The 26,479-nt window shown below is 48.1% G+C and overlaps 1 protein-coding gene across 25 annotated transcripts in view; it reads left to right on the plus strand.

The window, feature by feature from the left end:
* The window catches only part of ARAP1 (ArfGAP with RhoGAP domain, ankyrin repeat and PH domain 1), a 135,769-nt gene that overhangs the window by 97,771 nt on the left and 11,519 nt on the right, over positions 1-26,479 (plus strand). For all 25 annotated transcript variants that reach the window (XR_014547101.1, XR_014547102.1, XR_014547103.1 and 22 more), the window contains 12 exons: positions 4,664-4,798; positions 8,026-8,161; positions 9,644-9,746; positions 11,460-11,655; positions 14,220-14,265; positions 14,714-14,877; positions 15,408-15,620; positions 19,409-19,514; positions 20,722-20,869; positions 23,427-23,513; positions 24,822-24,890; positions 25,649-25,766. Coding sequence is in view for 21 of the 25 variants with exons in the window: in XM_083609556.1 (XP_083465682.1) it covers positions 4,664-4,798; positions 8,026-8,161; positions 9,644-9,746; positions 11,460-11,655; positions 14,220-14,265; positions 14,714-14,877; positions 15,408-15,620; positions 19,409-19,514; positions 20,722-20,869; positions 23,427-23,513; positions 24,822-24,890; positions 25,649-25,766 (1,521 nt within the window). In the remaining 4 variants the exon portion in view is untranslated. The remainder of the gene's footprint in view (positions 1-4,663; positions 4,799-8,025; positions 8,162-9,643; positions 9,747-11,459; positions 11,656-14,219; positions 14,266-14,713; positions 14,878-15,407; positions 15,621-19,408; positions 19,515-20,721; positions 20,870-23,426; positions 23,514-24,821; positions 24,891-25,648; positions 25,767-26,479) is intronic.

Genomic DNA, 26,479 nt, shown 5'->3' on the forward strand with positions numbered 1-26,479 from the left:
AATAAGTCATACCTCGGGTTGCAGTAGCTTCGGAATAAGTATTTTTGGGTTGTGCGCTGCAGCGACCCGAAAGTAACGGTAAGCGCAGATGGTAAAAATGAAGTCCCGCGCATGCGTGGAAGCGGTGAATCACAACCCGCGGACGTGGGTTGCGTTCGCTTCTGGATGTGAACGAGGCTCCGGAACAGATCCCGTTTGCATCCAGATGTACCACTGTATATAAATAATTTTCGCAAAAGTTACGTTGACAGTTTTAATTCAAGGCTTGAACCGTATCTGCATATAAAGACAAAATGGAAAATATAGACATACAATAGTGCTTTAAAAAAATATGCTGACCGAGGCCCCCTTTGGAATCGGAGTCTGGGCCTGCCTAGGATGGTCTGCTCTGACTGGCAGCAGCTCTTGGGGGCGTTGGGCATTGCAAGGGGGTTGGACTAGAGGACCTTTAGGGTGCCCTCCAACTTTATATTTCTATGCTTCTGTAATTCTGCAGAGGTCTGTGTCCAGCTTTTCGAAGAAGTGAAGTGGGAAAGCAGGGAGGACGTTGACCAGGAAAGACAATCATTTGGGGGGGGGATACCTGGCTGAACCTGTAAAGGGTCTAGACCAGCGGTTCCTAAACTTTTTTGAGCCACCGCCTCCTCCAGTGACTGCCACCCGATCTTACAAAAAAAATATCACTCAGAATAGCAGTTTGCACCCCCCTCCAAGGAAGACAATAATAAAATAATGTCGAAACTAGTAACCGTGAATTACACATTTATTTTTGCTTGGGGAACCGCAGTATCTGAGCAGGAGACTTCGGAACAGCAGTTCAGCTCTGCGCATCAGAATTGGGAAGGAGGGACATGGATATTGGGTGTGGTGTTCCGGCATATCTTCCATCCATGTTCCTTGCCCCCCCCCCCCGAATGGAAGAACAAGGCAGGAGAGAGAGGATCTGCAGAGAGGATCCTGCAAAACTGTTCTCCTTTGCACCCTCTTTTGCGGTTTTGGGGAAATGAATCATTCTCCCCCCCCCCTTTTTTTTTGGAACCTGAAAACAGACCTGAAATGTGTCGGAGGCATAAAGCGGAATATCTCAGATTTTGCTGGTATTTAAGGAAAAAACAGCCACCAGCAGGAACCAAAGGTGGCTTCTAGATCAGAAGCATTGCTGCCTCCGATTTGTGAAGGCAGAGCAACGCCCTTTTGGCTAGTAGCCCCTGAGGCTACCCCATGAATTTGTCTTGGCCTTTTTTGAAGCCATCCAGATTGGAGGCCATCCCTGTGGCAGGGAGTTCCACAGTTGAACCACCTGCTGCCCGAATAAGTCCTTCCTTTTCTCTGCCCTAAATCTTCCAACATCCAGCTTTATGGCATGCCTGCAAGTGTTACGAGAGAGGGAGCAAAACCTTTTCTCTCTCTGCTTTCTCCACGCTAGGCATCACGTTATAACTTTCTATCAAGTCGCCTTCTCCTCGCCTTTTCTCTACGCTGAAAAGTCCCAAACACTGCAACCTTTTCTTGTAGGGAAGTTGGTCCACCCCTCTTGATAGTTTCGGGGTCATTGAACCATCAAACTGTAGAGTTGGAAGCGATCTCTAGAGGCATCTAGTCCAGCCCCCGGCAGTGAAGGAAGCATCCCTGTTCCGTACCTTCTCCAGCTCTGCAATACCAGATATTGTAAGAAATGGGGGGTCTGTTCTGGGAAGTAGAGAAGAAGCTTTGCTGGGAATCCATGCTGGGCTGGGCTTGGAACAAAAGGCCCACCGCCAGGACGACAAAAAACCAAGCCCAAATTTCCAGCTCCCCCCGCCGTAAGTTCTTCTTTCGCCATCTACCCGGAACGATGCTTCGCTGACTCACTGCTTTTGGCAAGCTCAGCAGAGCCCAGCGCTGACCCTTCCCCGCTCCCCTTCCGCCTCGGCCAAATTTCTCCCCACACCCTTTTCGGTTTTTGGAAAGCCCACGGAGCGAATTACCGGCAGGAAGGGCCAAAAGCCTTGTCTCTGAAGATGGATGAGCCGGCGACTGAGCGGCTTGAAAAACAAAAGGCGGGTGGGCTGGAAAAACAGACAGGCTTGCTGAGCGTGCGTTGCGAAGCTTTGATGGGTCTTCCCCCGCCCCCCGGCACATCTGGTTTGCATCAATTCTCTGGCCCCCACGCCCCTCGGCTGTTTGGCTTGGCGGCTCGGGCCCCTGAAGCAGTCAAAAGCAGGGGCAACCGAGTTGGGGGGAATAGGAGTCGTCCTGCGCTCTCTGTGTTTTTTACAGGAAGGAAGGAAAGGAAGGCAGATCACAGAATTGTGGAGTTGGAAGGGACCCCAAAGGTCATCCAGTCCAACCCCCTACAATGCAAGAATCTCAGCTACAGCATCCCTGGCAGATGGCCGTCCAACCTCTGCTTGAAAACCTCCAAGGAAGGAGAGTCCACCACCTCCCAAGCGATATTGTTCCACTGTCAAATAATAATAATAATATAATAATAATTTATTATTGATACCCCATCCATCTGGCTGAGTTTCCCCAGCCACTCTGGGCGGCTCCCAGTGTTAAAAACATGCCATGTTTAAGTTGATCAGGTCCAACATGGTTTCTTTAAACTAAAATTTGAAGCAAGCTTGCCGTTTTAAACTATGCACACTTAAGAAAGGCAGTCTGTGGATGTTGTGGCCAATTTTAAACACAAACCCCTTAAACATTTCTAAAATGACAGAGACACAAGGAACAGACTCACATACACTTAACAGACAACACTTATAACATGTAACATGTAAACATGTATATTTCCATCCTTTAGTTGGTGATTGTAAGGGGTTGTCTCGCTTCCTGTTTGTTTCATTAAGCGAAGTTAGTAGGAAGGTCGCACACGAAGTGGTTTTATGAGCCTCCTTGCCTCTTCAAACACCACCAGTTAATCAAACTGGCAGGGCTCACAGCGCTTGGTTGACTGGGTACCCCTTTATATATGCATGCGTATTTTAATTTCATTTTCTTTAAAAAAGAGAACTAAAGGGAAAGGTCCCCTTCAAAGGATCTACCCTGAGCGCGGCTGAGGGGACACGCGCCCCCCCTGCTTTTTCAGGGCCCACTTTCGGCAGCCGCCTAGGATAATGAAAACTTAGAGGAAATATCAGAAAGTTCTTCTTGATGTTGAGTCGGAATCTCCTTTCTTGCGACTTGAAGCCATGGGTTCGAGTCCTCCCCTCCAGAGCAGGAGAAAACAAGCTTGTTCCCTCTCCCATGGGACAGCCTGTGAGATATTCGAAGATGGCTCTCCCATCTCCTCTCAGTCTCCTCTTTTCCAGGCTAAACATACCCAGCTCCTTCAACCGCTCCTCATCAGGCTTGGTTTTCCAGGCCCTTGATCATCTTGGTTGCCCTCCTCTGCATGCTTCCCAGCTTGTCTGACGGTAGGGGTGATGGAGGGACACAAATGGTGCTGTCATGGAATCATAGAATCGTAGCGTTGGAAGGGACCCTGAGGGTCATCTAGTCCAACCCCCGAAATGCAGAGATCACAGCTCAATAATCAGTGACAGGTGGCCACCCAACCTCTGCCTAAAAGCCTTCGAGGAAGGAGAGCCCACCAGCTCCTGAGGGAGTCCACTTGCCGTCCGAAGGTTCTTCCTGACGTTTTGCTGGAATCTCTTTTGTCGTCATTTGAGTTCAGGCAGGCTTCTTCCATCTTCCATGGGGCAGCCCTTTGGAGATGTGACTCCATCTCGACCACAGGTATGAAATTTACGGCATGTAGTGCCTTAAGAGAAAATATTATGAAAATGATATACAGGTGGTACATGACCCCAGTCAAGCTTGCAAAAATATATCATTTGCCCGATAATAAATGTTGGAAATGTAAAGAAAATGAAGGTACATTCTTTCACCTTTGGTGGACGTGCCCTAGGATTAAGGCTTTCTGGGAAATGATTTATAATGAATTGAAAAAGGTATTTAAATATACCTTTCTGAAGAAACCAGAGGCCTTTCTCTTGGGCATGGTCGGCCAATTGGTGTCAAAGAAGGATAGAACTTTCTTTATGTATGCCACAACAGCAGCAAGAATACTTATCACAAAGTATTGGAAGACGCAAGATCTACCCACTCTGGAAGAATGGCAGACGAAGTTGATTGACTTTATGGGATTGGCAGAAATGACTGGCAGAATTCGCGACCAGGGAGAAGAGTCGGCAGAAGAAGAATGGAAGAAATTCAAGGACTATTTACAAAAATACTGCAATATTAATGAATGTTGAGTGATGTTGGATTGAAATTAAGTGGTTTCTAGCTGTAATGGCACACAAGAATATGAAAAAATGGTCCCTTTTTTCTTTGTATATAACTAAGAGTTTAAGCTACAATAATGTAAGAAGATGGATAGAAAATAAGGGGTTTAACTGTAATGTTGGGAGATAAGGATTTGCTGGATAAACAATTTGAACTGGAATACAAGAAGGAGGTCAGGAAAGTATGTTACTGAAAAATAAGTTATGAACTTTATGTGTTTTTATTATTTTTTCTTTTTAATTTTTCTTTGTTTGTATAAAATGGAAAATTCTAATAAATATCTTATAAAAAAAAGAAAAAAGAGATGTGACTCCATCTCTTCTCCAGGCCAAAGCTCCCTGCCTTGTGACTCCAGCGTGCCACTCACCCCGTTTCTCTCTTGCCTTGGCAGAGACCCCTCAGCTGGACATGGGCACCAACATAGAGAAGCACTACTCCATCATCCTGCCTTCTGTCGCTCACAATGGCTTCCTCTACAAGGCACCCTCCATGGCTAAGCTGGTCCACGAACGGAAATCACGGGAAGGTGAGGCAAGGCGGGGGGGGGGGCACCGAGGCAGGTTTCTAATAATAATAATAATAATAATAATAATAATAATAATAATAATAATAATAAATAATAATTTATTATTTATACCCTGCCCATCTGGCTAAGTTTCCCCAGCTGCTCTGGGCGGCTCCGAATCAAGTGTTAAAAGCAATACAGCATTAAATATTAAAAACTTCCCTAAACAAGGCTGCCTTCAGATGTCTTTTGAAGAGAAGATAGCTGCTTATTTCCTTCACATCTGGTGGGAGGGAGTTCCACAGGGCGGGCGCCACTACCGAGAAGGCCCTCTGCCTGGTTCCCTATAACTTGGCTTCTCGCAATGAGGGATCCGCCAGAAGGCCCTCGGAGCTGGACCTCAGTGTCTGGGCAGAATGATGGGGGTGGAGATGCTCCTTCAGGTATACTGGACTGAGGCCGTTTAGGGCTTTAAAGGTCAGCACCAACACTTTGAATTGTGCTCAGAAACGTACTGGGAGCCAAGGCAGATCTCTTAGGACCGGTGTTATCTTCGGATGGTGCCGATGGCTGGCAGGAAAGCCATCAATTCTCCTTTCCTCCCCGCACTGCCGCCGCTTGAAAATGCAACCCCGAAACGTGGAGCAGAGATCGAAATCACTGACTTCGCTCTCTCATGGACCCCCCAAGATTGGCTGTGCTTTGGGGGAGGTGCGCAGAGCAGCCGGAACTCAATCTCCCTGAACTTTTAGATTACTACCTTTTTGCAGTTCTGGATTTAAGTCAATCAAAGAAATCACTTGGTGTTTGGGGTTTTTTTTTGGTGTTTTAGTAAAAAGAAGTTAACAACTTTAGGGTTTGACCCATACCGGATTTACGTATAAGCTAAACAAGCTACAGCTTAGGGCCCCATTCTCTTGGGACTCCCCAAAATTAAAGAAAAAAACAAACTGGATGTACCTTTCCAAAATATAAGATAAAAAACAAATAAAATAAAACCTACATACAGCAACCGTGTTTTGTGTTGTGTAGGCTCCTATGATGTAAGTCATGGGCCCCGCCTGCTGGCCTGCTCCCTAAAATATCACTGGTTTGCTCATTTCTGTATATAGGGTGCCTACATTCTGCGTGGACTGGCTATAGCCGTTACTTTGATAAAATACATACAGTCATACCTCTTGTTACGTTCGGTTCAGGTTACATTTTCTCAGGTTGTATCCCGCGGCAACATGGAAGTACTGGAAAGGGTTACTTCCGGGTTTCGCTGCTCGCGCATTTGCGCAGGTGCTCAAAATGACGTCACATGCATGCGCAGAAGCGGCGAATTGCAACCTGCGCACTCACAGACGCAGGTTGAATTCTGCTCATGTTGCGAAAGGGGCTCAGGAACGGATCCCGTTCAGAACCAGAGGTACCACTGTGGTACCTCGGGTTAAGTACTTAATTCGTGGTACCTCGGGTTAAGTACTTAATTCGTGGTACCTCGGGTTAAGTACTTAATTTGTTCCGGAGGTTCATTCTTAATCTGAAACTGTTCTTAACCTGAAGCACCATTTTAACTAATGGGGCCTCCTGCTGCCGCCGTGCCGCCGGAGCACAATTTCTGTTCTCATCCTGAAGCAAAGTTCTTAACCCGAGGTAATATTTCTGGGTTAGAGGAGTCTGTAACCTGAAGCGTATGTAACCTGAAGCGTATGTAACCCAAGGTACCACTATATTTTGTTATGGGCAAATGGCTTTAGATACCTGTTAGGTGCATAGAGCATATATTCAACACAAAAAGCAGTGGCAATTGGTTGTTGGCAAAGGACAGCTGGACATAGAAAGGGCCCCATTACCTTCAGTAGCTTATGGCCTCAACAAACCTAAATCCGGCCCTGCCTTTTTGAGCAAGTTGCTAGACCTCATGGTTCTTGCAGCGTTTCTGAATGCGCAGGGGGGTGGGCTGCTGATAACCTGCCGAAATCTCTCAAGACGGGATGGCAGCTTAAGTGATAAGGGTCGAGCGTTAGTCAAGTGGACCCGCCGGAAAAAAATTACTGGGCGTGACCGACTTAGGTCCATTGATTTTGGTGTGTTTACTCGCTGGGCTCTGAAGGCAGAGCACATGTTTTGGCACCTCCATAGCAGAAAAGTACCGTATTTTTCGCTCTAGGGACGCACGTTTTCCCCTCCAAAAATGAAGGGAAAATGTGTGTGCGTCCTATGGAGCGAATGCAGGCTCCTTGACTTCAGCAATAGCAACGGGAAACCTCTGAAGCGCAGAGGGAGCACTCCCTCCGCGCTCCGGAGGCTTCGCGTTGCTTTCGCTGAAGCCTGGAGAGCGAGAGGCGTCGGTGCGCAGCAAGTGTTCCCCCCACGCTCCAAAGGCTTGCGGATAGCAGCCTGCATCCTGAAGCCCGGGGAGTGCAGTGTCAACACCTGCTGCGCTCCCTGGGCTTCAGGCAGCTATCCCCAAGCCTTTGGAGCGCGCCTCCAGCTCCGCAAGCTCCGGGAGCGGCAGCAAGGCTGCACGCAACCTTGCCGCCGCTCCTGGACCTGTTCTGGGGGCTGGGGTCAGGGGAAGCTCGGGGTTCCCCCGCCCCAGCCCCGCGGCTAAAAACGAAGCCAAGACAGCGAGTGGGATCCCTCCAAATGCTGCGTGCAGCCTCTCCCGGCTGGATAGGTTGTGCGCGGCAAAGAAAGAAAGAAAGAGTTTGGATTTGATATCCCGCTTTATCACTACCCTAAGGAGTCTCAAAGCGGCTAACAATCTCCTTTCCCTTCCTCCCCCACAACAAACACTCTGTGAGGTGAGTGGGGCTGAGAGACCTCAGAGAAGTGTGACTAGCCCAAGGTCACCCAGCAGCTGCAGGTGGAGGAGCGGGGAAGCGAACCCGGTTCACCAGATTACGAGTCTACTGCTCTTAACCACTACACCACACTGGCTCTCTAAAGAGGAAGCCAAGACAGCCAGCGGGATGGATCCCGCTAGCTGTCTTGGCTTCTTTGCTCTTTGGGGCTGGCGGGGGGGGGGATAATTTTTTTTATTTCCCCCCAAAAAACTAGGTGCGCCCTATGGTCCAGTGCGCCCTATGGTGTGAAAAATACGGTATTTTAATATTTTGTTGAAAGCCACCCATAAGGGTCTGTTCCTTGCATTGCCTCGAAGTGTGCTCCAGCGATGGGTCTTGTTCTCTCCCTGAGCTGAGCTATGCCTCTCCCTTTCTCCGCTTTTTTGGCTAACGCTTGACTCCTTCCCCACTTAGAGTTCAGCCGCCGCTGGTGCCGACTCCATGAGGGCATCTTCAGCTACTACGACAACAACACCAGCACGGTGCCGAACGGAGAGATCCGGATGCAGGAGGTGGCCTGCCTGGTGAATAACCCCCCGGAGGCCCACGGGTGAGTAGGGCTGCCCCCTTTGTGCACAGGGGGTTAGGGGGACCCCCAGCGTAGGGTGCTTGGTTTATCACCCTAATGAGGAAGTGGGGTTATTACCGTTATAATCATCCGTTTTATTTATGCCCCACCTTTCCCCCCCAATGGGCTTCCGCCAAGCGACACAGATAAAATGCAAAAGGTCGAAAGCATATAAAGGATTGTAGCTAAGATGCAATTAAACTGCAACGGAACGGAATCCATATAAAAATGATCCCTTGAAATGCAGGTAGTTGTGGGAATGTTCAGGGATGCAGGAGAGGATATATTTTTTTGATTATAGCCTTTCCAACTTGTGTTAACAAGTTTCACAATTTAGCAGAGTAACAGTCCCCTTTTTAAACTCGCAGCGGATGCGTTTGCTCAGGCTCACTAAAACCTCTATAATAACTGTCCTGGAATTTTCCCCTTATTCCCTCATAAAATATAAGACACGACACAGTCTTCTATAAAAGTATAAAAAGGTTTACTCACACAACATTCTGTTCACAGTCGGATCCCAGAAGGCAGACTTAGCTTAGAAAAGTAACATACACCTAGAAACTATCTCATAAGGAGACAGTCCCTCTGTCCTCTCTTGGCTGGAGCCAAGAGGGCATCTTTGGCTAAGCAGATGTTGCTTCTTTGATGCATGTAGTCAAAGAGAGAGAGATGGCTGCCCTGCCCTGTGCTTTTGTCATTACCTGCACAGGTGAGGCAACGCCCACCTCCAGTCACATGCAGAGGAAGCCTGTCCCAGCCCAGAAGGAAACAGGAAGTTTAGCTGCTGGCTGGACAAACATTCCTCCTCATGTGCAAACATGTTCACTCTAGGAATGTTGTACTTGACTGCTCTTGCGTTTCACATCCCACAGTAGTAAAATGACACTACCATAAAAAAAAACCTTGGCAAACTATGTTTCCCAGGACTTTGGGGGGAAGTCACGTGCATCAAATGTGGGCTGGATCCTTCTCCAATTAAGTGGAGGCCATCCGTCCTGATTAATTTTCAGAATTTGCTGGGGCCAAGAAACAAGTCAAGGCATCGGCCCATATTACTAAAGCCAGAATCCTCTTCTCACAGTGGCTGACCAGGTGCCTATTGTGTGAAGCCTGCAAGCAGGATCCGAACTCAGGACCAACTCTCCCCTCCAGTGGTTTCCAGCAACTGGGACCCAGAAGCATTCCTGCTCCTGACCGTGGAGTAGTCATCGCTATCCCTCTCCTCCTGCAAGAATTTGTCCAATCCTTTTTTAAAGCCGTCTAGGTCTGGTGGCCATTCCTGCCTCCTGTGGCAGGGAGTTCCGCAGTTTAACTCTGTGCTGCGTGAAAAAGGAAAATTTATTTGTCCCGAATCTTCAGCTTCCTCAGATGCCGCCCAGTTCTAGCATTACACGAGAGGGAGAAGGACTTTCCCCGATCCGCCCCCTCCTCTCCCTGACGTTTCCTCCCTGTCTTTTGCCGTAGGTTTGCCTGCACTTTTGAGGTCTATATAGAAGCGGAGAGACTCTACCTCTTTGGACTGGACTGTCCTGAGGCCATCCGGGAGTGGGTCAAATGCATCGGAAAGGTGAGAGCGTCCGGCAGGTACTTCTCCAGCTCTGGGAAACTCGAATCCCGGCTTGTGGGGGCTTGGCATCTTCTAGGGTTGGGCTAGAAAGCACCCCTCTGCAATGGTCCCTTCCTGCGCCGCAATGTGGGTCTTGCAGAGCGAATTCCACCCCCCTGCCAGCTGTGCGGTTGGTTCTTCCTGAGCTCGGTTGCGTTTCCATTGCCAATTAATTTTGGTAGCTTTTTTAAAAAAATTAACCAATTCACATCAAATTTTTAATGCAGTGGTACCTTGGTGCTCAAGCTTAATCTGTTTCTGAAGTCCGTTCCAAAACCAAAGCCTCTACATTTCTTAATTTCTCTATTACTTTTAATTGTCCTTAACTAATAACTCTCTTCATAGTCTTTATTGCAATATTTCGCATAATCCTCCTTACAGAACTTCTTGCAGTCCTACTAGCGTAATCTGTTTATTACAATTGCTTTTCAAATAATTCAAATATTTACTCCAGTCCTCTAAGAATCTCTGGTCCCGCAGGTTTCGAATCCTTCCTGTCATCTTATCTAATTCTGCATAGTCCATTAATTTCATTTGCCACTCTTCTATCGTTGGTAATTCTTCCTGTTTCCATTTTTGTGCCAATAATATTCTGTCTGCTGTTGTTGGTTTTATCTATTCTGTGAGCCACCTCGAGTCCCTGACATGGGGAAAAGCAAGGTATAAATAAATAGAAACAGTAATAACACAGTGGTACCTTGGTTCTCAAACTTAATCCGTTCCAGAAGTCCGTTCCAAAACCAAGGCACGCTTTCCCACAGAAAGTAATGCAAAATGGATTAATCCGGTCCAGACTTTTAAAAACAACCCCTAAAACAGCCATTTAACATGAATTTTACTATCTAACGAGACTATTGATCCATAAAATGAAAGCAATCAACAATGTACTGCAGTCACACCATCAATCAATCAATCAATCAATCAATTGGTAGCTGAACTGAGTTCCACACAGTCACAGAAACAAAACAAAAAGAGTCACAAGAACATAAAATAAATAGCAAAAACAAGACCTCAGTGTAACACTCAAAATGTGTGGCACTCAGATCAGAAACATATCTAACGAGACCATTGATCCATAAAATGAAAGCAATGATCAATGTACTGTACTATAAAATAATTAAGACAGTATTGCAGGTGATAAAAATTAAAATTATTATTATTTTCTTACCTGCACTGATGATAGTCATTGTTTGGATGGGGGGCTTTTATCCATTTCTGCAGTCACACAATCAATCAGTAGCTGAAGTGGGTTCCACACAGTCACAGAAACAAATTAACTGAAAAAGCCTCAAAAACGCAAAATAAATACCAAAAACAAAAGCCCCAAACTTAATCCGTTCTGGAAGTCCATTTGACTTCCGAAATGTTTGAAAACCAAGCGCAGCTTCTGATTGGGGCAGGCGCCCCGGAAACAATAGCCGACAGCCGCATCGGACGTTCAGCTTCCGAAAACGGTTTGAAAACTGGAACACTTACCTCCAGGTTTTTGGCATTTGGGAACCAAGGCATTTGAGAACCAAGTTACCACTGTACTAGTTTAAAAGTTGACTTTCCAGGCCCCTTCCATGATATTTCTCCATGACTGGACCTAATGGTTAGGGGTCTCTTTACCTTTACTATTCCCAAAACGTGGCGCTCCTTTTCACTTTGCCTGCTGGTTGCATTTCCTTCCAGTCCTTCGTCCCCCCGGGTGCCGACGGCTTGCTTTCCCACGACTTTGAGCGCCTCGGGCGGCTGCAGTACAAAGGCGGCCTGAACCTGGAGCGGGCCAAGGAGGGCTGGTTTGCGCTGGCGCAGGGCACCCTCTACGCCTACCTGGAAGGCAGCGAGAAGGAGGAGGCTGTGCACCTGAGGAAGCTGCAGGAGCTCTGTGAGTACCCGGGGGCTGGGGGGCAGGGGAAATGCCAGGGTGCCAAGCTTTCCCAGGGATCCCAGCAGAACCCCCTCCTCTTGGGCAGAACAAATCCTCAAAGCAGTTCTCCATCTCCACCCAGTCGTCCTTTCCCCTAATATGCCTCGTTGGGCGCTCTGAACCAGGAGTTATCTGTGCTTTGATGGCAGACCGTTTCCAGATTTGTAAGGACCCAATTATACCATGTGGCATCATCTTCACTCTGGAACTCCCTGCCTATTGATACCACTGTCCCCTTTTGGGCTGAAAGCATTTTCCGGTTGGGGTTTCGACCCTGATGCCACGTTTACCGTATTTTTCGCTCTATAGGACGCACCCGACCATAGGACGCACCTTGTTTTAGAGGGGGAGAACAAGAAAAGAAAATTCTCCCTCTCTCTGCCCAGCGCCCCTTCAGCGAAGCTGCAGGAGGCGCTGCGCAGAGAGGGGGAGATTCACCCCCCTTGTTCTCACCCTCTAAAACAAGGTGCCGTTCAAAGTGCGTTCAGTCACCTTCAGGCAGCTACCTTGGAAGCCTAGACAGCCTGGAAAAGCTGCCAAAAGCCGCACACAAGCTCCGTGCGGCTCCTGTGGGCTTTTCTATGAGGAGGGAGAAGCGACTGACTGGCCGCGTCAGTCCCTTCTCCCTCCTGAGGAAAAGCCCGCAAGAGCCGCACGGAGCTTGTGTGCGGCTTTTGGCGGCTTTTCCTGCCTGCCTCCCCCCTGCATTCGCTCCATAAGACGCACACACATTTCCCCTTCATTTTTGGAGGGGGAAAAGTGCGTCCTATGGAGCGAAAAATACGGCAATCTCTTTGCTGTTGTTCTTTTCACTTTTTGAAAGTCTTAAACCATGGGTAGGCAAACTAAGGTCCGGGGGGGGGGGCGGATCCTGCCCAATCGCCTTCTAAATCCGGCCCACGGACGGTCTGGGAATCAGCGTGTTTATACATGAGTAGAATGTGTCCTTTTATTTAAAATGCATCTCTGGGTTATTTGTGGGGCATAGGAATTTCTTCATTTCCCCCCTCAAAATATAGTCCGCCCCCCCCACAAGATCTGAGGGACAGTGGACTGGCCCCCTGCTGAAAAAGTTTGCTGACCCCTGTCTTAAATGATTGTTGATTTTTCTCATGGGGAGTGGGCGTCCCCCACTCCCTCGCCAACCGAACCCCATCGACTTGCCAACCCTCTAAACTGGCTTTCCCCTACCTGAGGCCTTCAAGATATTTTGGACCGCAACTGCCCTCACCCGCCGTGTCCGACACAGCAGTGCCGCCATCTTCCTATGGCATCGGGCAGCTGTGCTGGCGCTGGGAGTTGTAGTCCAAGACATCTGGTGGGCACCAGGTTGGCAAGGAATGCCTCAAGGGAGGAACAAACTCTTTATTGTCCAAAGCGCACTTACATGTTGAGAAAAGGCACATCTTATTATTATTATTATTATTATTAATTACCCCACCCACCTTGCTGGGTTCCCCTGCCACTCTGAGCGCCCGCCAACAGAATATTAAAAACACAATAAAACATCACACATTAAAAGCTTCCCTAAACAGGGCTACCTTCAGGTGTCTTCTAAAAGTCTGGTAGTTGTTTATTTTCTTGACATCTGATGGGAGGGCGTTCCACAGGGCGGACAGGGGAAGTCACTGATACCTTAAGGATGTAAAATGAGTATTTTAAATTGTAAAACAGAAAATTTTAGGGGTGTGTGTGTGTGTGTAGAATTGTAGCGTTTGTTATGGATTGGGGGCATTTCTGGTTTCCGTCACGGTGTCCCATTGCACCAGAAGCGGTTTAGTCCTGTTGGCCACATGACCCGGAAGCTGTCTGCGGACAAATGCCAGCTCCCTTGGCCAGTAAAGCGAGATGAGCGCCACAACCCCAGAGTCGCCTTTGACTGGACTTAGCCGTCCAGGCGTCCTTTACCTTTACCTTTTTACAGATTATTCATTAGCCACACCCTCCCAATGCCTCACTTTCTGAAAACAATATCCAACATCAAAGAAGGTACCCAGCACTATCACTTCCTCCCAACTAACTGATTAGGACATTAAAGGCTGTTCTTCATCCTATCATGTATCACTTCCAGGGTGCGCACTATCCTGCACTATCTCTGCAGCTTTCTTATGGCACCTGGAAGCATAGATTTGATCCAAGGTGGGAAGAGTGCACCCAATTATTCTCTCTGCAGTCTTTACAACCCTGGACAGCATTGTTTTTCCCCTGACCGTGCAGCTCCCAAACCAGACACACAGACCATAAGTTAATACGCTCTCCACCGTACAATGGACTCTTGACTCTCCACCAGCCTGACCTCTCTCTTCCACTTGCACCTGTTCTTTGCTCTGCAGTCCTGCAGCATCGCCTGCCTCTGACCCTCTTCTCCTGGCTGTCACAGGTTCCTCCACATCACCGAGCCCCACATCTTCCAAGCCCACTTCTCCCAATGCCCATGTGGAGTCTTCTTTCCAGTCCCTGACACCATTCAAACCAACGGCAGGTTGCATCCCTAAGCATTAATGCCGGTTTTTGCCTTACAGCCATCCAGGGAGACAATGAAGTTCTTGTGCTGGTGGAGAGGAGAAGGTAAATGGTTTTTTTGGGGGGGTGGGGGGGGTGGGATGGGACCGAACCTGGGATGGGATGAAAATTGAAAAGCAAGCCTTACGTTACCAGATCTTCTGTTCCTCCACTCCCCATGTTATTTCCTTTTGCACATTTGTTATAAAATGTTTTGCATCCTGCCCTGCCAAAATCCAGGCGACTTCCAAAGTACGTTGAAACAGCTGATGATTCCTTTGCAGCCTAGCAGAACATGCCGGGTATTAAATGAAATAAAATAGAAATGATAAAAGACCTGCAGAGATCACGTGGTCCAGCCCAGTGGTGGAGTTTGGGCTGTCAAATTCCAGCAGCGCTCTGGGCGGCACGAGAATTCGGGACACGCTGGGACCGCGCCTCTCGCGCCCCCTTAAAAATGAAGGGAATCTTTTTATACGTCTTTCACACCCGGTTTCTGACGTATCTCCCCCAGGACGCTCTACATCCAAGGCGAGAGGAAACTGGACTTCCTGGGTTGGGTCAATGCCATCCAAAAGGCAGCTGGAAGCTCGGGAGATACCTTGTCCGAACAGCAGCTCACAGACACAGATGTGCCCATCATTGTGGACCGATGCATCGATTATATCACGCAGTGCGGTACGTTGGGTTTGTGTGCCGGGGAACTCAATCTTGAATCCTACTAGGTGACCTTGGGCCAGTCCCCCATTCTCAGCCTAACCTACCTCACAGGGTTGTTGTCAGGGTGAATTTGGAGTGTGTTGGGGAGAGAACTGTGTGTTCCACCGTGAGCTCCTTGCTGGCCACATGACCCAGAAAGCTGTCTGTGGACAAACGCCGACTCCCTTGGCCTGGAAGTGCTGCAACTCCATAATTGCCTTTCACTGGTCTTAACCATCAGTTGATCGTTCGGGAGCTTCAAAGCTTTCTTCAGCCCGAACATCACAGCGACCGATGCCAACAGACACCGGCACACTTAGGGATCCGCAGAGTCTTTGCAGCTTGCGCAACAGACCTCAGCAACTCAGCATTTTGGCTAATCTACTTTATTTACATATAAACACACACGGAGCATTGCAACATGGCTCCCTCTCTCTAGCACCAGACAGCAATTATTATTATTATTATTATTATTATTATTATTATTATTATTATTATTATTCCCCCAGGACTGACCTCGGAAGGAATCTATCGGAAGAGCGGACAGAACTCCAAGACGACGGGCCTCTTGGAGATCCTCCGCAAAGACGCCCGCAGGGTCCGGCTCAAGGAAGGGGAGCACCAGGTGGACGACGTGGCCAACACCCTCAAGAGATTCTTCCGGGACGTGGAAGACGGGCTCTTCACCAAGGATTCCTCCCCGGCCTGGCTGAAGGCAACAGGTAAAGGTTGGTGCATGATGGCCTTCCCTCCTAGATTCAACCTCCGAGGAAGGCACCTGCCCCATGAACCTCGTTGACATCAACACGGGAGCCACAGAAGCGCCGCTCCGTTCTTAAACTGCAGAACCTCCTGCCACAGGAGACAGTGACTGCCACCAACTTGGGCAGCTTTTTTAAAAATTTAATTTATATACATTTTTATTAGATTTTTAACATATCATTTTCAACAATACTTAAACACACTTTAACACCTTATACAGTTTTTTTGACTTCCATCAATCACATCTGAAAATTTTCCAATCTATTCACTTAATATACATTTCTTACTTTCACTATTACATTTAAATCTCATAACTAATATTTCTATTCTTTATCTGCTTTGCAATATTCCATATATTTCTCCTTACAAAACTTCTTGTAGTTCTAGTAGCATAATTTGTTGATTGCAGTTGCTCTTCAAATAATTCATATACTTCTTCCAATCTTCTGTAAATCTCTGGTCCCACAGGTTTCGAATCCTTCCTGTCATTTTATCTAATTCTGCATAGTCCATTAATTTTGTCTGCCGTTCTTCTTTTGTCGGAATTTCTTCTTGCTTCCATTTCTGGGCTAACAATACTCTTGCCGCTGTTGTTGCATATAAAAAGAATTTAACATCTTGTCTATTAATATCCTCACCAATAATGAACTTGGGTGGCTTTTAGAGAGGACTGGGTAAATCCACGGAGGGAGATGGCTCGGTTGGTTGGAGCACAGTGCTGATAACGCCAAGGTGGCAGGTTTGAGCCCCGTGTGGCACAGCTGCATCGCATGGGGTTGGACTAGATGACCGCTGAGGGTCCCTTCCAGCTCTACCATTCTATTGATGGCTACTAGCCGCAATGGCTATGTTTCCCTTCCGATGTCCAGAGCCAGCAATGCTCCTGAATCCCAGTTGCTGGAAGTCACAGGAAGGGGGCCTTGTGTTCGAATCCTGCTTGTGGGTTTCCCTATAGGATCTCTGCTTGGCCCCTGTGAGAACAGGATTCTGGACTGGGTGGGTCACTCGCCAGATCCAGCAGCATTTTCTTATATTCTTACTGAGCTCGGAGGTTTTTGGGTCCTTAGACAGCTTTTCCAATAATGTTGGATGACTTCACCAGCCCTTTCTTGTCAGTCCCCCCATCTTATAATATAATAATAATAATAATGATAATTTATTATTTATACCCCACCCATCTGGCTGGGTTTCCCCAGAGACTCTGGGCGGCTTCCAACAATATTAAAATACAGTAATGCATCAAACATTAAAAGCTTCGCTAAAGAGGGCTGCCTTCAGATGTCTTCTAAAAGTCTGGTAGTTGTTCTTCTCTTTGACATCTGGTGGGAGAGCGTTCCACAGGGCGGGTGCCACCACCGAGAAGGTCCTCTGCCTGGGTCCCTGTAACCTCACTTCTCTCAGGGAGGGAACCACCAGAAGGTCCTCGGAGCCGGACCTCAGTGTCCAGGCTGGACGATGGGGGTGGAGACGCTCCTTCAGGTATCCTGGACCGAGGCCATCTTACCCTTGCAAAGGGCAGAGGTGAGCCAGGCAACTTCAGGGCAACCGGTTCCTCCAACGTAGACCCTCGTTGCCTGGGAGATGGTGTTCTTGATGCCCCTAGACTCTGTTGGTAAAGTTTTTAATGCTCAAAGCACATGCTGCATCTCAGAGCAGCCGGTCCCTCCTTAAAGAAACGCACACCTATTTTTGGGGCCAGAGTTATTTCTCTTGGAAACAGCTCAGGGTGCTTTTTAGCTATGAAAAAACGCCCCGCCTGCTTTCTTAAATCCAGGGATCTCTGACTTCTCATGGGAATAATACGGCACAGACAAATCACTTTTGCGCCCCCTGCTGGTTCAGGTGGGCATTGTTGTTTTCTTGCAACAGGACTGAAGATGTACATTTGAAAATTAATTATACTACTTTGCCTTCTCAGCTATGGGGCACCTGAAACTCAGATTAGGCTATCGGGGACATTCTGGCCAGAACTCAGAGTCTGTTTTTAACCCTTTTGCCCTGGTTAATGGTTTTTATTGCCTGGCTTTTATGTTTTATTGCTATAAACCACACACACAAGAAGATCTTGCTTTTGTTGTTGTTGTTGTTTAGTCGTTTAGTCGTGTCCGCCTCTTCGTGACCCCCTGGACCAGAACATGCCAGGCACTCCTGTCTTCCACTGCCTCCCGCAGTTTGGTCAAACTCATGCTGGTAGCTTCGAGAACACTGTCCCACCATCTCGTCCTCTGTCTTCCCCTTCTCCTTATGCCCTCCATCTTTCCCAACATCAGGGTCTTTTCCAGGGAGTCTTCTCTTCTCATGAGGTGGCCAAAGTCTTGGAGCCTCAGCTTCAGGATCTGTCCTTCCAGTGAGCACTCAGGGCTGATTTCCTTCAGAATGGATCGGTTTGATCTTCTTGCAGTCCATGGGACTCTCAAGAGTCTCCTCCAGCACCATAATTCAAAAGCATTAATTCTTCGGCGATCAGCCTTCTTGATGGTCCAGCTCTCGCTTCCATACATCACTACTGGGAAAACCATAGCTTTAACTATACGGACCTTTGTTGGCAAGGTGATGTCTCTGCTTTTTAAGATGCTGTCTAGATCAGGCCAATGACCCATATAGTCTACCATTCTATGATTAAGAAATCCAGCTATATGCTGTAGGCTAAGGTCAGTTGATCTGTCTTGCCTGGAATGCAGAATGAGGCAATCTTTCAAGACCTGGGAGAGACAGTCTTGCAGCTCAGTTGGTAGAGCATGAGACTCTTAACTGCAGGATCATGAGTTCGAGTCTCACGTTGGGCAAAAGATTCATCCGTTGCAGGGGGTTGGACTAGATGACCCTTTGGGGTCCCTTCCAACTCTCCAATTCTGTGCTCCTGTGATGTGTAGCTGCATCCTTTATACTGGCTGCTCCCACACCACTCACGGATATTGGGCACAGTTTCCTATGGAGGATGTTGCTGTGCATCAATTCAGACTTAGGCGGGATATCAGAAAAGGGAGCTGGCTGGACCTTGGCTTTGGCTAGGTGCCTTCTGCATCTGGAGCTGTTCCTGGCTCCTGGTTTTCCTGCCCTGCCTGAACGGAGCTGGTCTTGAAGGATGTTCCTTCACAGAGACTTTCCATCCCAAAGCACCACTGCTCCCTTCCAGCACAATGTTGGGGATGCTCACTGTAACATCTCTGTCCCTGCCAGAATCCTGCTCATGGCTTTGCATCTCTCTCTCTCTCTCTTTTAAATTTTATTTATGCTTTTCAGGTTTTTACATTTCACTGATTTTACAATCATTTTCACATTCCAAAACTTGACTTCCTTTCCCCCTCTTTCTGCAGTTCCTTCAATTTATTTTTAATATCCAAATTAACTTAATTTGCTCCTTCATTCATCTACTTTAAATATACAGTCGTACCTCTACTTACGTATCCCTCTGGATACAGAATCTTCGGGTTACGGCCATGGCAAACCAGAAGTGTATACTTCCGGGTTTTGCTGCGCGCGCATGCGCAGAAGCACTCGATCGCGCCGCGCATGCGCAGAAGCATGCCTCTATTTATGTAATTTTTGGGGTGCGAACGGACCCCCAGAACGAATTCAGTTCGTATCCGGAGGGTCCACTCTTATAAAACTGCCGGTTATTTCAATAATCCCACCAATGTTCTTACCTGTTTGCAGTTTACCTGTAAATATACAATAAACCATTTCCATTCTTTTATTACAAGTTTGCTATCTTGATTTCTTATTTGCTTTTCTCTCGCCCTTCCAGCCATCGAAGACGACAAGGAGAAGGTCGGCCGCTATCGGAAGCTCCTCAGCAGCCTCCCTGCGGTCAACAGAGCCACGGTGAAAGCGCTCATCAATCACCTGTACAGGTGAGAAGGGCGTCGCAGGTCTCAGGCCACCCTTCCGCCACCCACCTTGGCTGGACCTGCCTCTGCACCCTCTAGTTGGCCAGAGAGGGGTCCCCGGTGGGTGGGTGGCTGCAAGGGAGCAAAGCCAAGAGTCACCTGGGTTGCCACACCCAGGCCTGCCTCTGATGGATGTCAGTCAGACATCATCCCCCCCTCGGTTGTCACCCGGGGGAAGCCATTCCATCCGGCTACGTCAGAAGGAGAAAAAGGACGCAGGCGGCCCATTTCACACTTTGCTGGAGGTTCCTGCCCCTGAACTGGGCCAGCTGGTCATTATAGGAGCAATAAGTTAGAAATGGGCATCTGAGTTTTGCTTTTTCCTCTTCCCTCCCCATCCCTTTCCCCTTGTGTGTCACGGGTGTTGTTGTTTTTGATTTTTTGTGGGGGGAAAGAAGTTAAGCTGCTCTGGGAGCCTTTTTGGCTGAAGAGTGTGGGACAAGCCCTGCAAATAAATACAGGCAGCCCCCCCCCATATTTACACGGGGGCTACGTTCTGAGGTACCACGTGCATAAGTGAAAACATGTAGAATTGAAACCCGTTGAAAAAGCCTGCAAACACCCCAGTCTGCCCCTGTTCTGCCATTTTAGAGACGTTTCAGGGACTTCTTTATGATGTTTCTGGGTCGTCTCACACACATATTGATTGCATGTAAATGGGGGTGGGGTGGGACAAGGAGGGCGCTGCCTGCAAATAAATATTAAAATAAATTACCCCTTCAATAAACTAAACAAATCACACAAACAAACAAAAAAATAAACAACAAACCAACCAAACATATGGTCCAAATAAATAACTAAATAATAAGTCAAGTAAGTTGCATAAATAATAAAATAAGTACCCCCCCCCCGGATAAACAAATAATAAATGAAATAAACCTTCCAAACAAATAAACAAGTAATGAACTAAATAAATCCTCCAAATAAATAAATATTAATATAAATAATACTTCAAATAAATGAATAATAGAATAAAAAATAAATCCAAATAATGAAATAAAAAAAATTACGCCCCCCCCCCGCAATAAATTGATAAGATATCCCCACCCCCTAGCCTAAGGCATCACCCGCTTAGAGGGTCAGCCCCTTTGAGGCTCTTCTCTCTCGCTGGACGGGGAGCGGGAAAGGGCCCCCCCCCCATTTCCCAGCAGCCGCTTTGCCTCCTTCGCAGGGTCCAGTGCTTCTCGGACATGAACCAGATGACCACGCACAACCTGGCCATTGTCTTTGGGCCGACACTCTTCCAGACGGACGGCAAGGACTACAAGGCGGGGCGCGTGGTGGAGGACCTCATACGCTGCTACGTGGACATTTTCAGCGTACGTTTGGCTGGGGGGGGGGAGATGCCTCGCCCTCTGGGGTGGGAGGGGGGCCAGGCTGGAGGAATGTCAGGGGTGGGGCTGCCAGTGGGACATGTTGGCATGCAACCAAGGAAACGGGGGCAATTGGCAGGCCCCCAGTTGGCTCCAGCCCACCTGCCGGTGTGCCAGGCAATCTCCAGCCCTTGATGCAGCATCAGCAACCCTAGCTTCAGAAGCTGGGGCACGCTACTCATCAGAATAAACGCTACGCCACAGAAGCGGCAGGAGAAGCTGTGTGAGCATATTTACAAGCAGTTTCTTCAGCATACATCGGGACAAAAGGAAACATGTCTGATCTCTTTTGTGTCCAAAGCAAAAACAGCTAAAAGCAAAAGCAATACACAAAATGGAAGTTCCCAGCAAACTGTGCTGGAATGTAAACAGACATGTGACATACATCAAGTCCACATGTCTGTTCTTAAGGTGGAATGGAATATTCCAACGGGACATACCCCCCTGCCTGTCACTCAGCAGGACTGGGGCGGGAGGAGGCACAGAGGTCTCCCCAGGGTGGGCAATATCTTGCTTGGAGGAAGAGCACCCGACAGGGAATCCTGGAAGACTCAGGACCGGTAAAAGAAAGTCCTTCCTCACACAGCGCATAGTTGTAGAATCATAGAATCGTAGAGTTGGAAGGGACCTCAAAGGTCCTCTAGACCAACCCCCCGCAAGGCAGGAATCTTGGCTAAAGCATCCATAGTTGGTACCTTGTGTTGCGTAAACTCCAGGTTATGGAATCTTTAGGTTACGGCCTCGGCAAACCCGGAAGTGTATACTTCCAGGTTTCGCCCCTCGCGCATGTGCAGAAGTGGCACCTCTAGTTACGGATTTTTCGGGGTGCACACGGCACCCTGAAACGAATTAAATCCGTAACCAGAGGTACCACTGTAGTTTGAATGAATCACATAGTTTCTCAAAGGAACACATACCATATTTTTGCTCCATAAGACGCACCTGACCATAAGACACACCTAGTTTTTAGAGGAGGAAAACAAGGAAAAAAATATTCTGAACGAAACAGTGGATGTATGATTTTTGTGGTTCGTGCTGTGGCCACAGACATGATATGCGATTTGACGGTGAGTTTGGGGTAGCCCAATGCAAAAATCCTGAGAATCCATGTGGATCCGTGCTTTGTAACCAGGTTTTTGCACCATTGCGGCCCCACGAAACAGTGGATGCGTGATTTTTTTGGTGCAGGCTATAGCCATGGACATGCTATGCGATCTGATGGTGAATTTGGGGTGACCCAATGCAAAAATCCTGAGGATCCATGTGCTTTTACCTCCCCCCTCCCAAGCAGCCTCCTTTATTGCTAGCGTCCCTTATCTCCTTCCTGATCGCTTGCCGATCAGCTGCTCAGGGGCTTTGTTTCAATAACCCCTTCCCTCTTTCTAAAAAAAAGAGCATGATCTGCTTTTCGCCCCTGGGCAATTTGGCTCCAGGGACCAAGAATTCATTCCATGAAACGCACAGACATTTCCCCTTACTTTTTAGGAGGAAAAAAGTGTGTCTTATGGAGCGAAAAATATGGTAGTTTGAATGAATGGAACCCATAGTTTGAATGAATGGAACCCATAGTTTGAATGAATGGAACACATAGTTTGAATGAATGGAACACATAGTTTGAATAAATCTCACAGGGGGTCACTGGCTTAGGGGGCCTTTGGTCAACTTCAGGGGGTTCCCCTTACATTCTTAGGACATGTTCCCCTTCTCTAGCCCCAGGGCCAAGGCAGGTCACCCAGTTCCCATTCCTGCTCTGGTCCTGAGTGCGTTGAGTGCCTCTCCTTAAATGCAAAGAGGTTTCTTGCCCAGCACTCTGGAAGGTACCAGCTGAGCTCTCAAGTGCTTCCCGCCTCTGCTTCTGCCTCAAGAGACAACAGAAAAGTGTGCCATCGGGGGCAAAGCCAAGCGGTTGGAGAGTCCGATGTGGGAGAGACATGTTTTGTTGGGATACTGCCGGGGAGATGGGGGCATCAGGCAGGCCCCCAGCTGGCTCCAGCCACTGGCTGGCAGCCGGACGATCACTGGTCTCCCTTGGAAACAGCATCAGTGACACGAGCTTCAGATACTTTTAGAGACCCATGCACGCTCTATCAGCAGAGTGTGTAAATCTTCACACAGCAGAAGAGGCGGACAGAGAAATGTGCAAGCATAATATACAGTTCAGGAACAAAGGAAAACATGTCTGCTTCCCTTCGTCTCCAGCAAAACAGCAGCAATGCAAAAGCTTTATACAAACGGAAGTTCCCAGCGAGCCTGTGCTGGAAGTAAACAGGCATGTCACACCCAACAGTCATGCCTGTTCCCTTTTAAGGTGGAACGGAACTATATCCTAACATGTTTTGCTGCAGCAGAGCAGAAGTTTCACCTGAAATGGCCACTGCCGTTTTTCTGGATCCCCGTTGGAACATTTTGCCACTGACTTTCCTTCCTGGCAGAAGCGAAGCCTTGGCCCCACTGCTTGGTTTCTCCTCTTTAATCCTCTCTCTCTTTCTCAAATGCTCGGCAGGTGGACGAGGCGGAGATGAGGAAGCAGCAGGAGGAGATCACCGCCATCATGAAGATGCGTGAGGCCGGTTCCTCTAGTGCGACGCAGGTGAGATGAGGCAGGGCTAGGGTTGGGCTGGCCAGCTGGCCAGGCAGGCAAGCAGAGGCAGAAAAACAAGGCTGCCCTCCTTTTCTCCTTCTCTGCACCAATCTTGATAATAATCATTTTATAATTTATACCCCGCCCATCTGGCTGATTTTCCACAGCCACTCTGGGCTGCTTCCAACAAAATATTAAAATACAATAATTCATCAAATATTAAAAGCTTCCCTAAACAGGGCTGCCTTCAGATGTCCTCTGAAAGTCAGGTAGTTGTTTATCTCTTTGACATCTGATGGGAGGGCATTCCACACGGCGGGCGCCACTACCGAGAAGGCCCTCTGCCCGGTTCCCTGTAACTTGGGTTCTTGCAGCGAGGGAACCACCTGAAGGCCCTCGGAGCTGGACCTCAGTGTCCGGGCAGAACGATGGGGGTGGACGCTCCTTCAGGTATACTGGGCCGAGGCCGTTTAGGGCTTTCAAGGTCAGCACCAACACTTTGAATTGTGCTTGGAAACATACTGGGAGCCAGTGTAGGTCTTTCAAGACCGGTGTTATATGGTCTTGGTGGCCACTCCCAGTCACAAGTCTAGCTGCTGCATTCTGGATTAGTTGTAGTTTCCAGGTCACCTTCAAAGGTAGCCCCATGTACAGCGCATGGCAGGAGTCCAAGCGGGAGATAACCAGAGCATGCACTACTCTGGCCAGACGGTCTGCGGGCAGGGAGGGTCTCATCCTGCGTACCGGATGGAGCTGGTAGACAGCTGCCCTGGACACAGAATTGACCTGCGCCTCCATGGACAGCAGTGAGTCCAAAATGATTCCCAGGCTGCGCACCTGGTCCTTCAGGGGCAAAGTTACCCCATTCAGGACCAGGGAATCCTCCATACCCACCTGCCCCCTGTCCCCCAAAAAGAGTACTTCTGTCTTGTCAGGATTCAACCTCAATCTGTTAGCTGCCATCCATCCTCCAGCCGCCTCCAGACCCTGGGTCCAGGCAGTTGTGTTGATGGGGAGCTGGAGGCAGCCTGGCAAAACCCTCCTCAATTGCATGTGCTGGTACCACACTTGATCTTCTGGATGAAGATGGGGACAGGAAATTAAATGCAACTTCTAAGGTTGTTTTCAATGCAACTTCCAGTTTAAGGCCTTTGCCTGGAGCTTTCATTCTTGGCAGCAATCCTCCGTCCTTCTAAATATATGTTCTGGACTCCAGCTCCCATCGCCCCTGGCTTCTAGGGCTGCTGGGAGTTGTAGTCAGTGCCTGGAATGCCCGGGACCTTCTGCCTTTTTGACCTGGCTTCCTTCTCCACCCAGCAAGCCGGAGACTTCATCTGCACGGTGTACCTGGAGGAGAAGAAGACGGAAGCAGAGCAGCACATCAAGGTGCGTGGAGGGAGGGTCAGGGAGGAGACCCGGGAAGGGTTCGGTCACGCGGGGAGGAGGCAGCCAACTGGTGGCTGATCTCTCCGCGTGGGAGAGAAACCGGCCTCTCTTGGCAAGCCGTGGGGGGAGCACAGTGGTGGGATGTTGGCTGTGTGTTGGCAAGGATGGGGAAACAAGAGACAACAACAACAACAACAACAACAACAACAACAAAATTTATTTATCCTTCCTTGTTCAAAAACCAGGCTCAGGGCAGCTAACAACAAATTTAAAACACTTAATTGTAAAAGCAGCATAAAATACAGTATAAAAACATGAATACGATACGATAATCTTTATTGATAAAATCTTTACTGATAAAATCGATGCTTCCAGGTGCCATAAGAAAGCTGCAGAGATAGCGCAGGATAGTGCGCACCCCGGAAATGATCTCTTTCAGCTTCTGCCTTCTGGAAAAGAAGGTCCAGGGTTATAAAGACCAGGACTAGCCGCCTGAGAAACAGTTTCTATCCAAATGCGATTTTAGTTTTAAACTCAGTGTAAGGTAGTCTCTATGGGAGTATATTGTATTTAAAAATGGGGTATCAGAGTTTTTAGGGGGCTAACCAGGCTGGGATAGCAGGCTTGTTGGTTTTTGAATGTCTGATGTAGATTTTTCAATTTCATTGTTCTGTATGGGACAATGACAATAAAGATTATCGTATCGTATCATCTCTGGAAGGTCCTTTATTCACACACACACCCCTCTCCGCCTCCAGATCCCGGCCACCATGACTGCGGAAGAGCTAACCTTCGAAATCTTGGACCGGCGGAAAATCGTCATGAAGGAGAAAGAGTTCTGGAGCTGCTTTGAAGTGAATGAGCGGGAGGAGGCAGGTAGGCGTCTTCTGGGGGGCTTCTGGTGCTCAGAGCATCCTCTTCCTCGGGGCAGACCCCCCCCAATCGGAGGGCCCCCCTTGGAAGTGCTGCGAAAGATGTGCCTCTCTGGTGGCCCCCTGCCTAAACTCTGCACCGGGTTTTCTTCTGTCGCCATGTTGGAGGGGGCTGCCGCTGTCTTAGGTTTCCCACACTTCTACAGTGGCACCTCGGGTGTCAAACGTAATCCACTCCAGAAGACTCTTCGACTTCTGAAACGTTCGACAACGAGGCTCAATGGATGGTCTGCAGAATAATAATAATAATAAATAATAATATCAACAATTTTTTATTTATACCCCGCCCTCCCCGGCCAACACTGAATATAAATACAGTAAAAACATTTTTTTAAAAACCCGAACAAACAAACAAACAGTTGATTAAAATATAAATTAGAATACAGGTTAAAATGCAGCTTAAAATGCAGTCCCGTTTTAGTGGTAGCCTATAGATCAAAGCCATAAGGGGAGAAAACATCAAATCCATTGAGAAAATGGAGTCGACCTTAGAAAAAGATATTAAGAATAAGTACTGATGCATAAAGACTGAGGTTTATGTTAAAATTGGTTAATTAAAATGAATTAAATATAATAAGGTAAAATTTGGGGATAAGAACTTGCTGAACTAAAAATTGAATTGGAATACAAGAAGGGGAGGTGTGGGGAAGTCAAGGA

The sequence above is a fragment of the Podarcis filfolensis genome (genome assembly GCF_964270895.1).
Source record: "Podarcis filfolensis genome assembly, chromosome: 4".
Classification (NCBI taxonomy): domain Eukaryota; kingdom Metazoa; phylum Chordata; class Lepidosauria; order Squamata; family Lacertidae; genus Podarcis; species Podarcis filfolensis.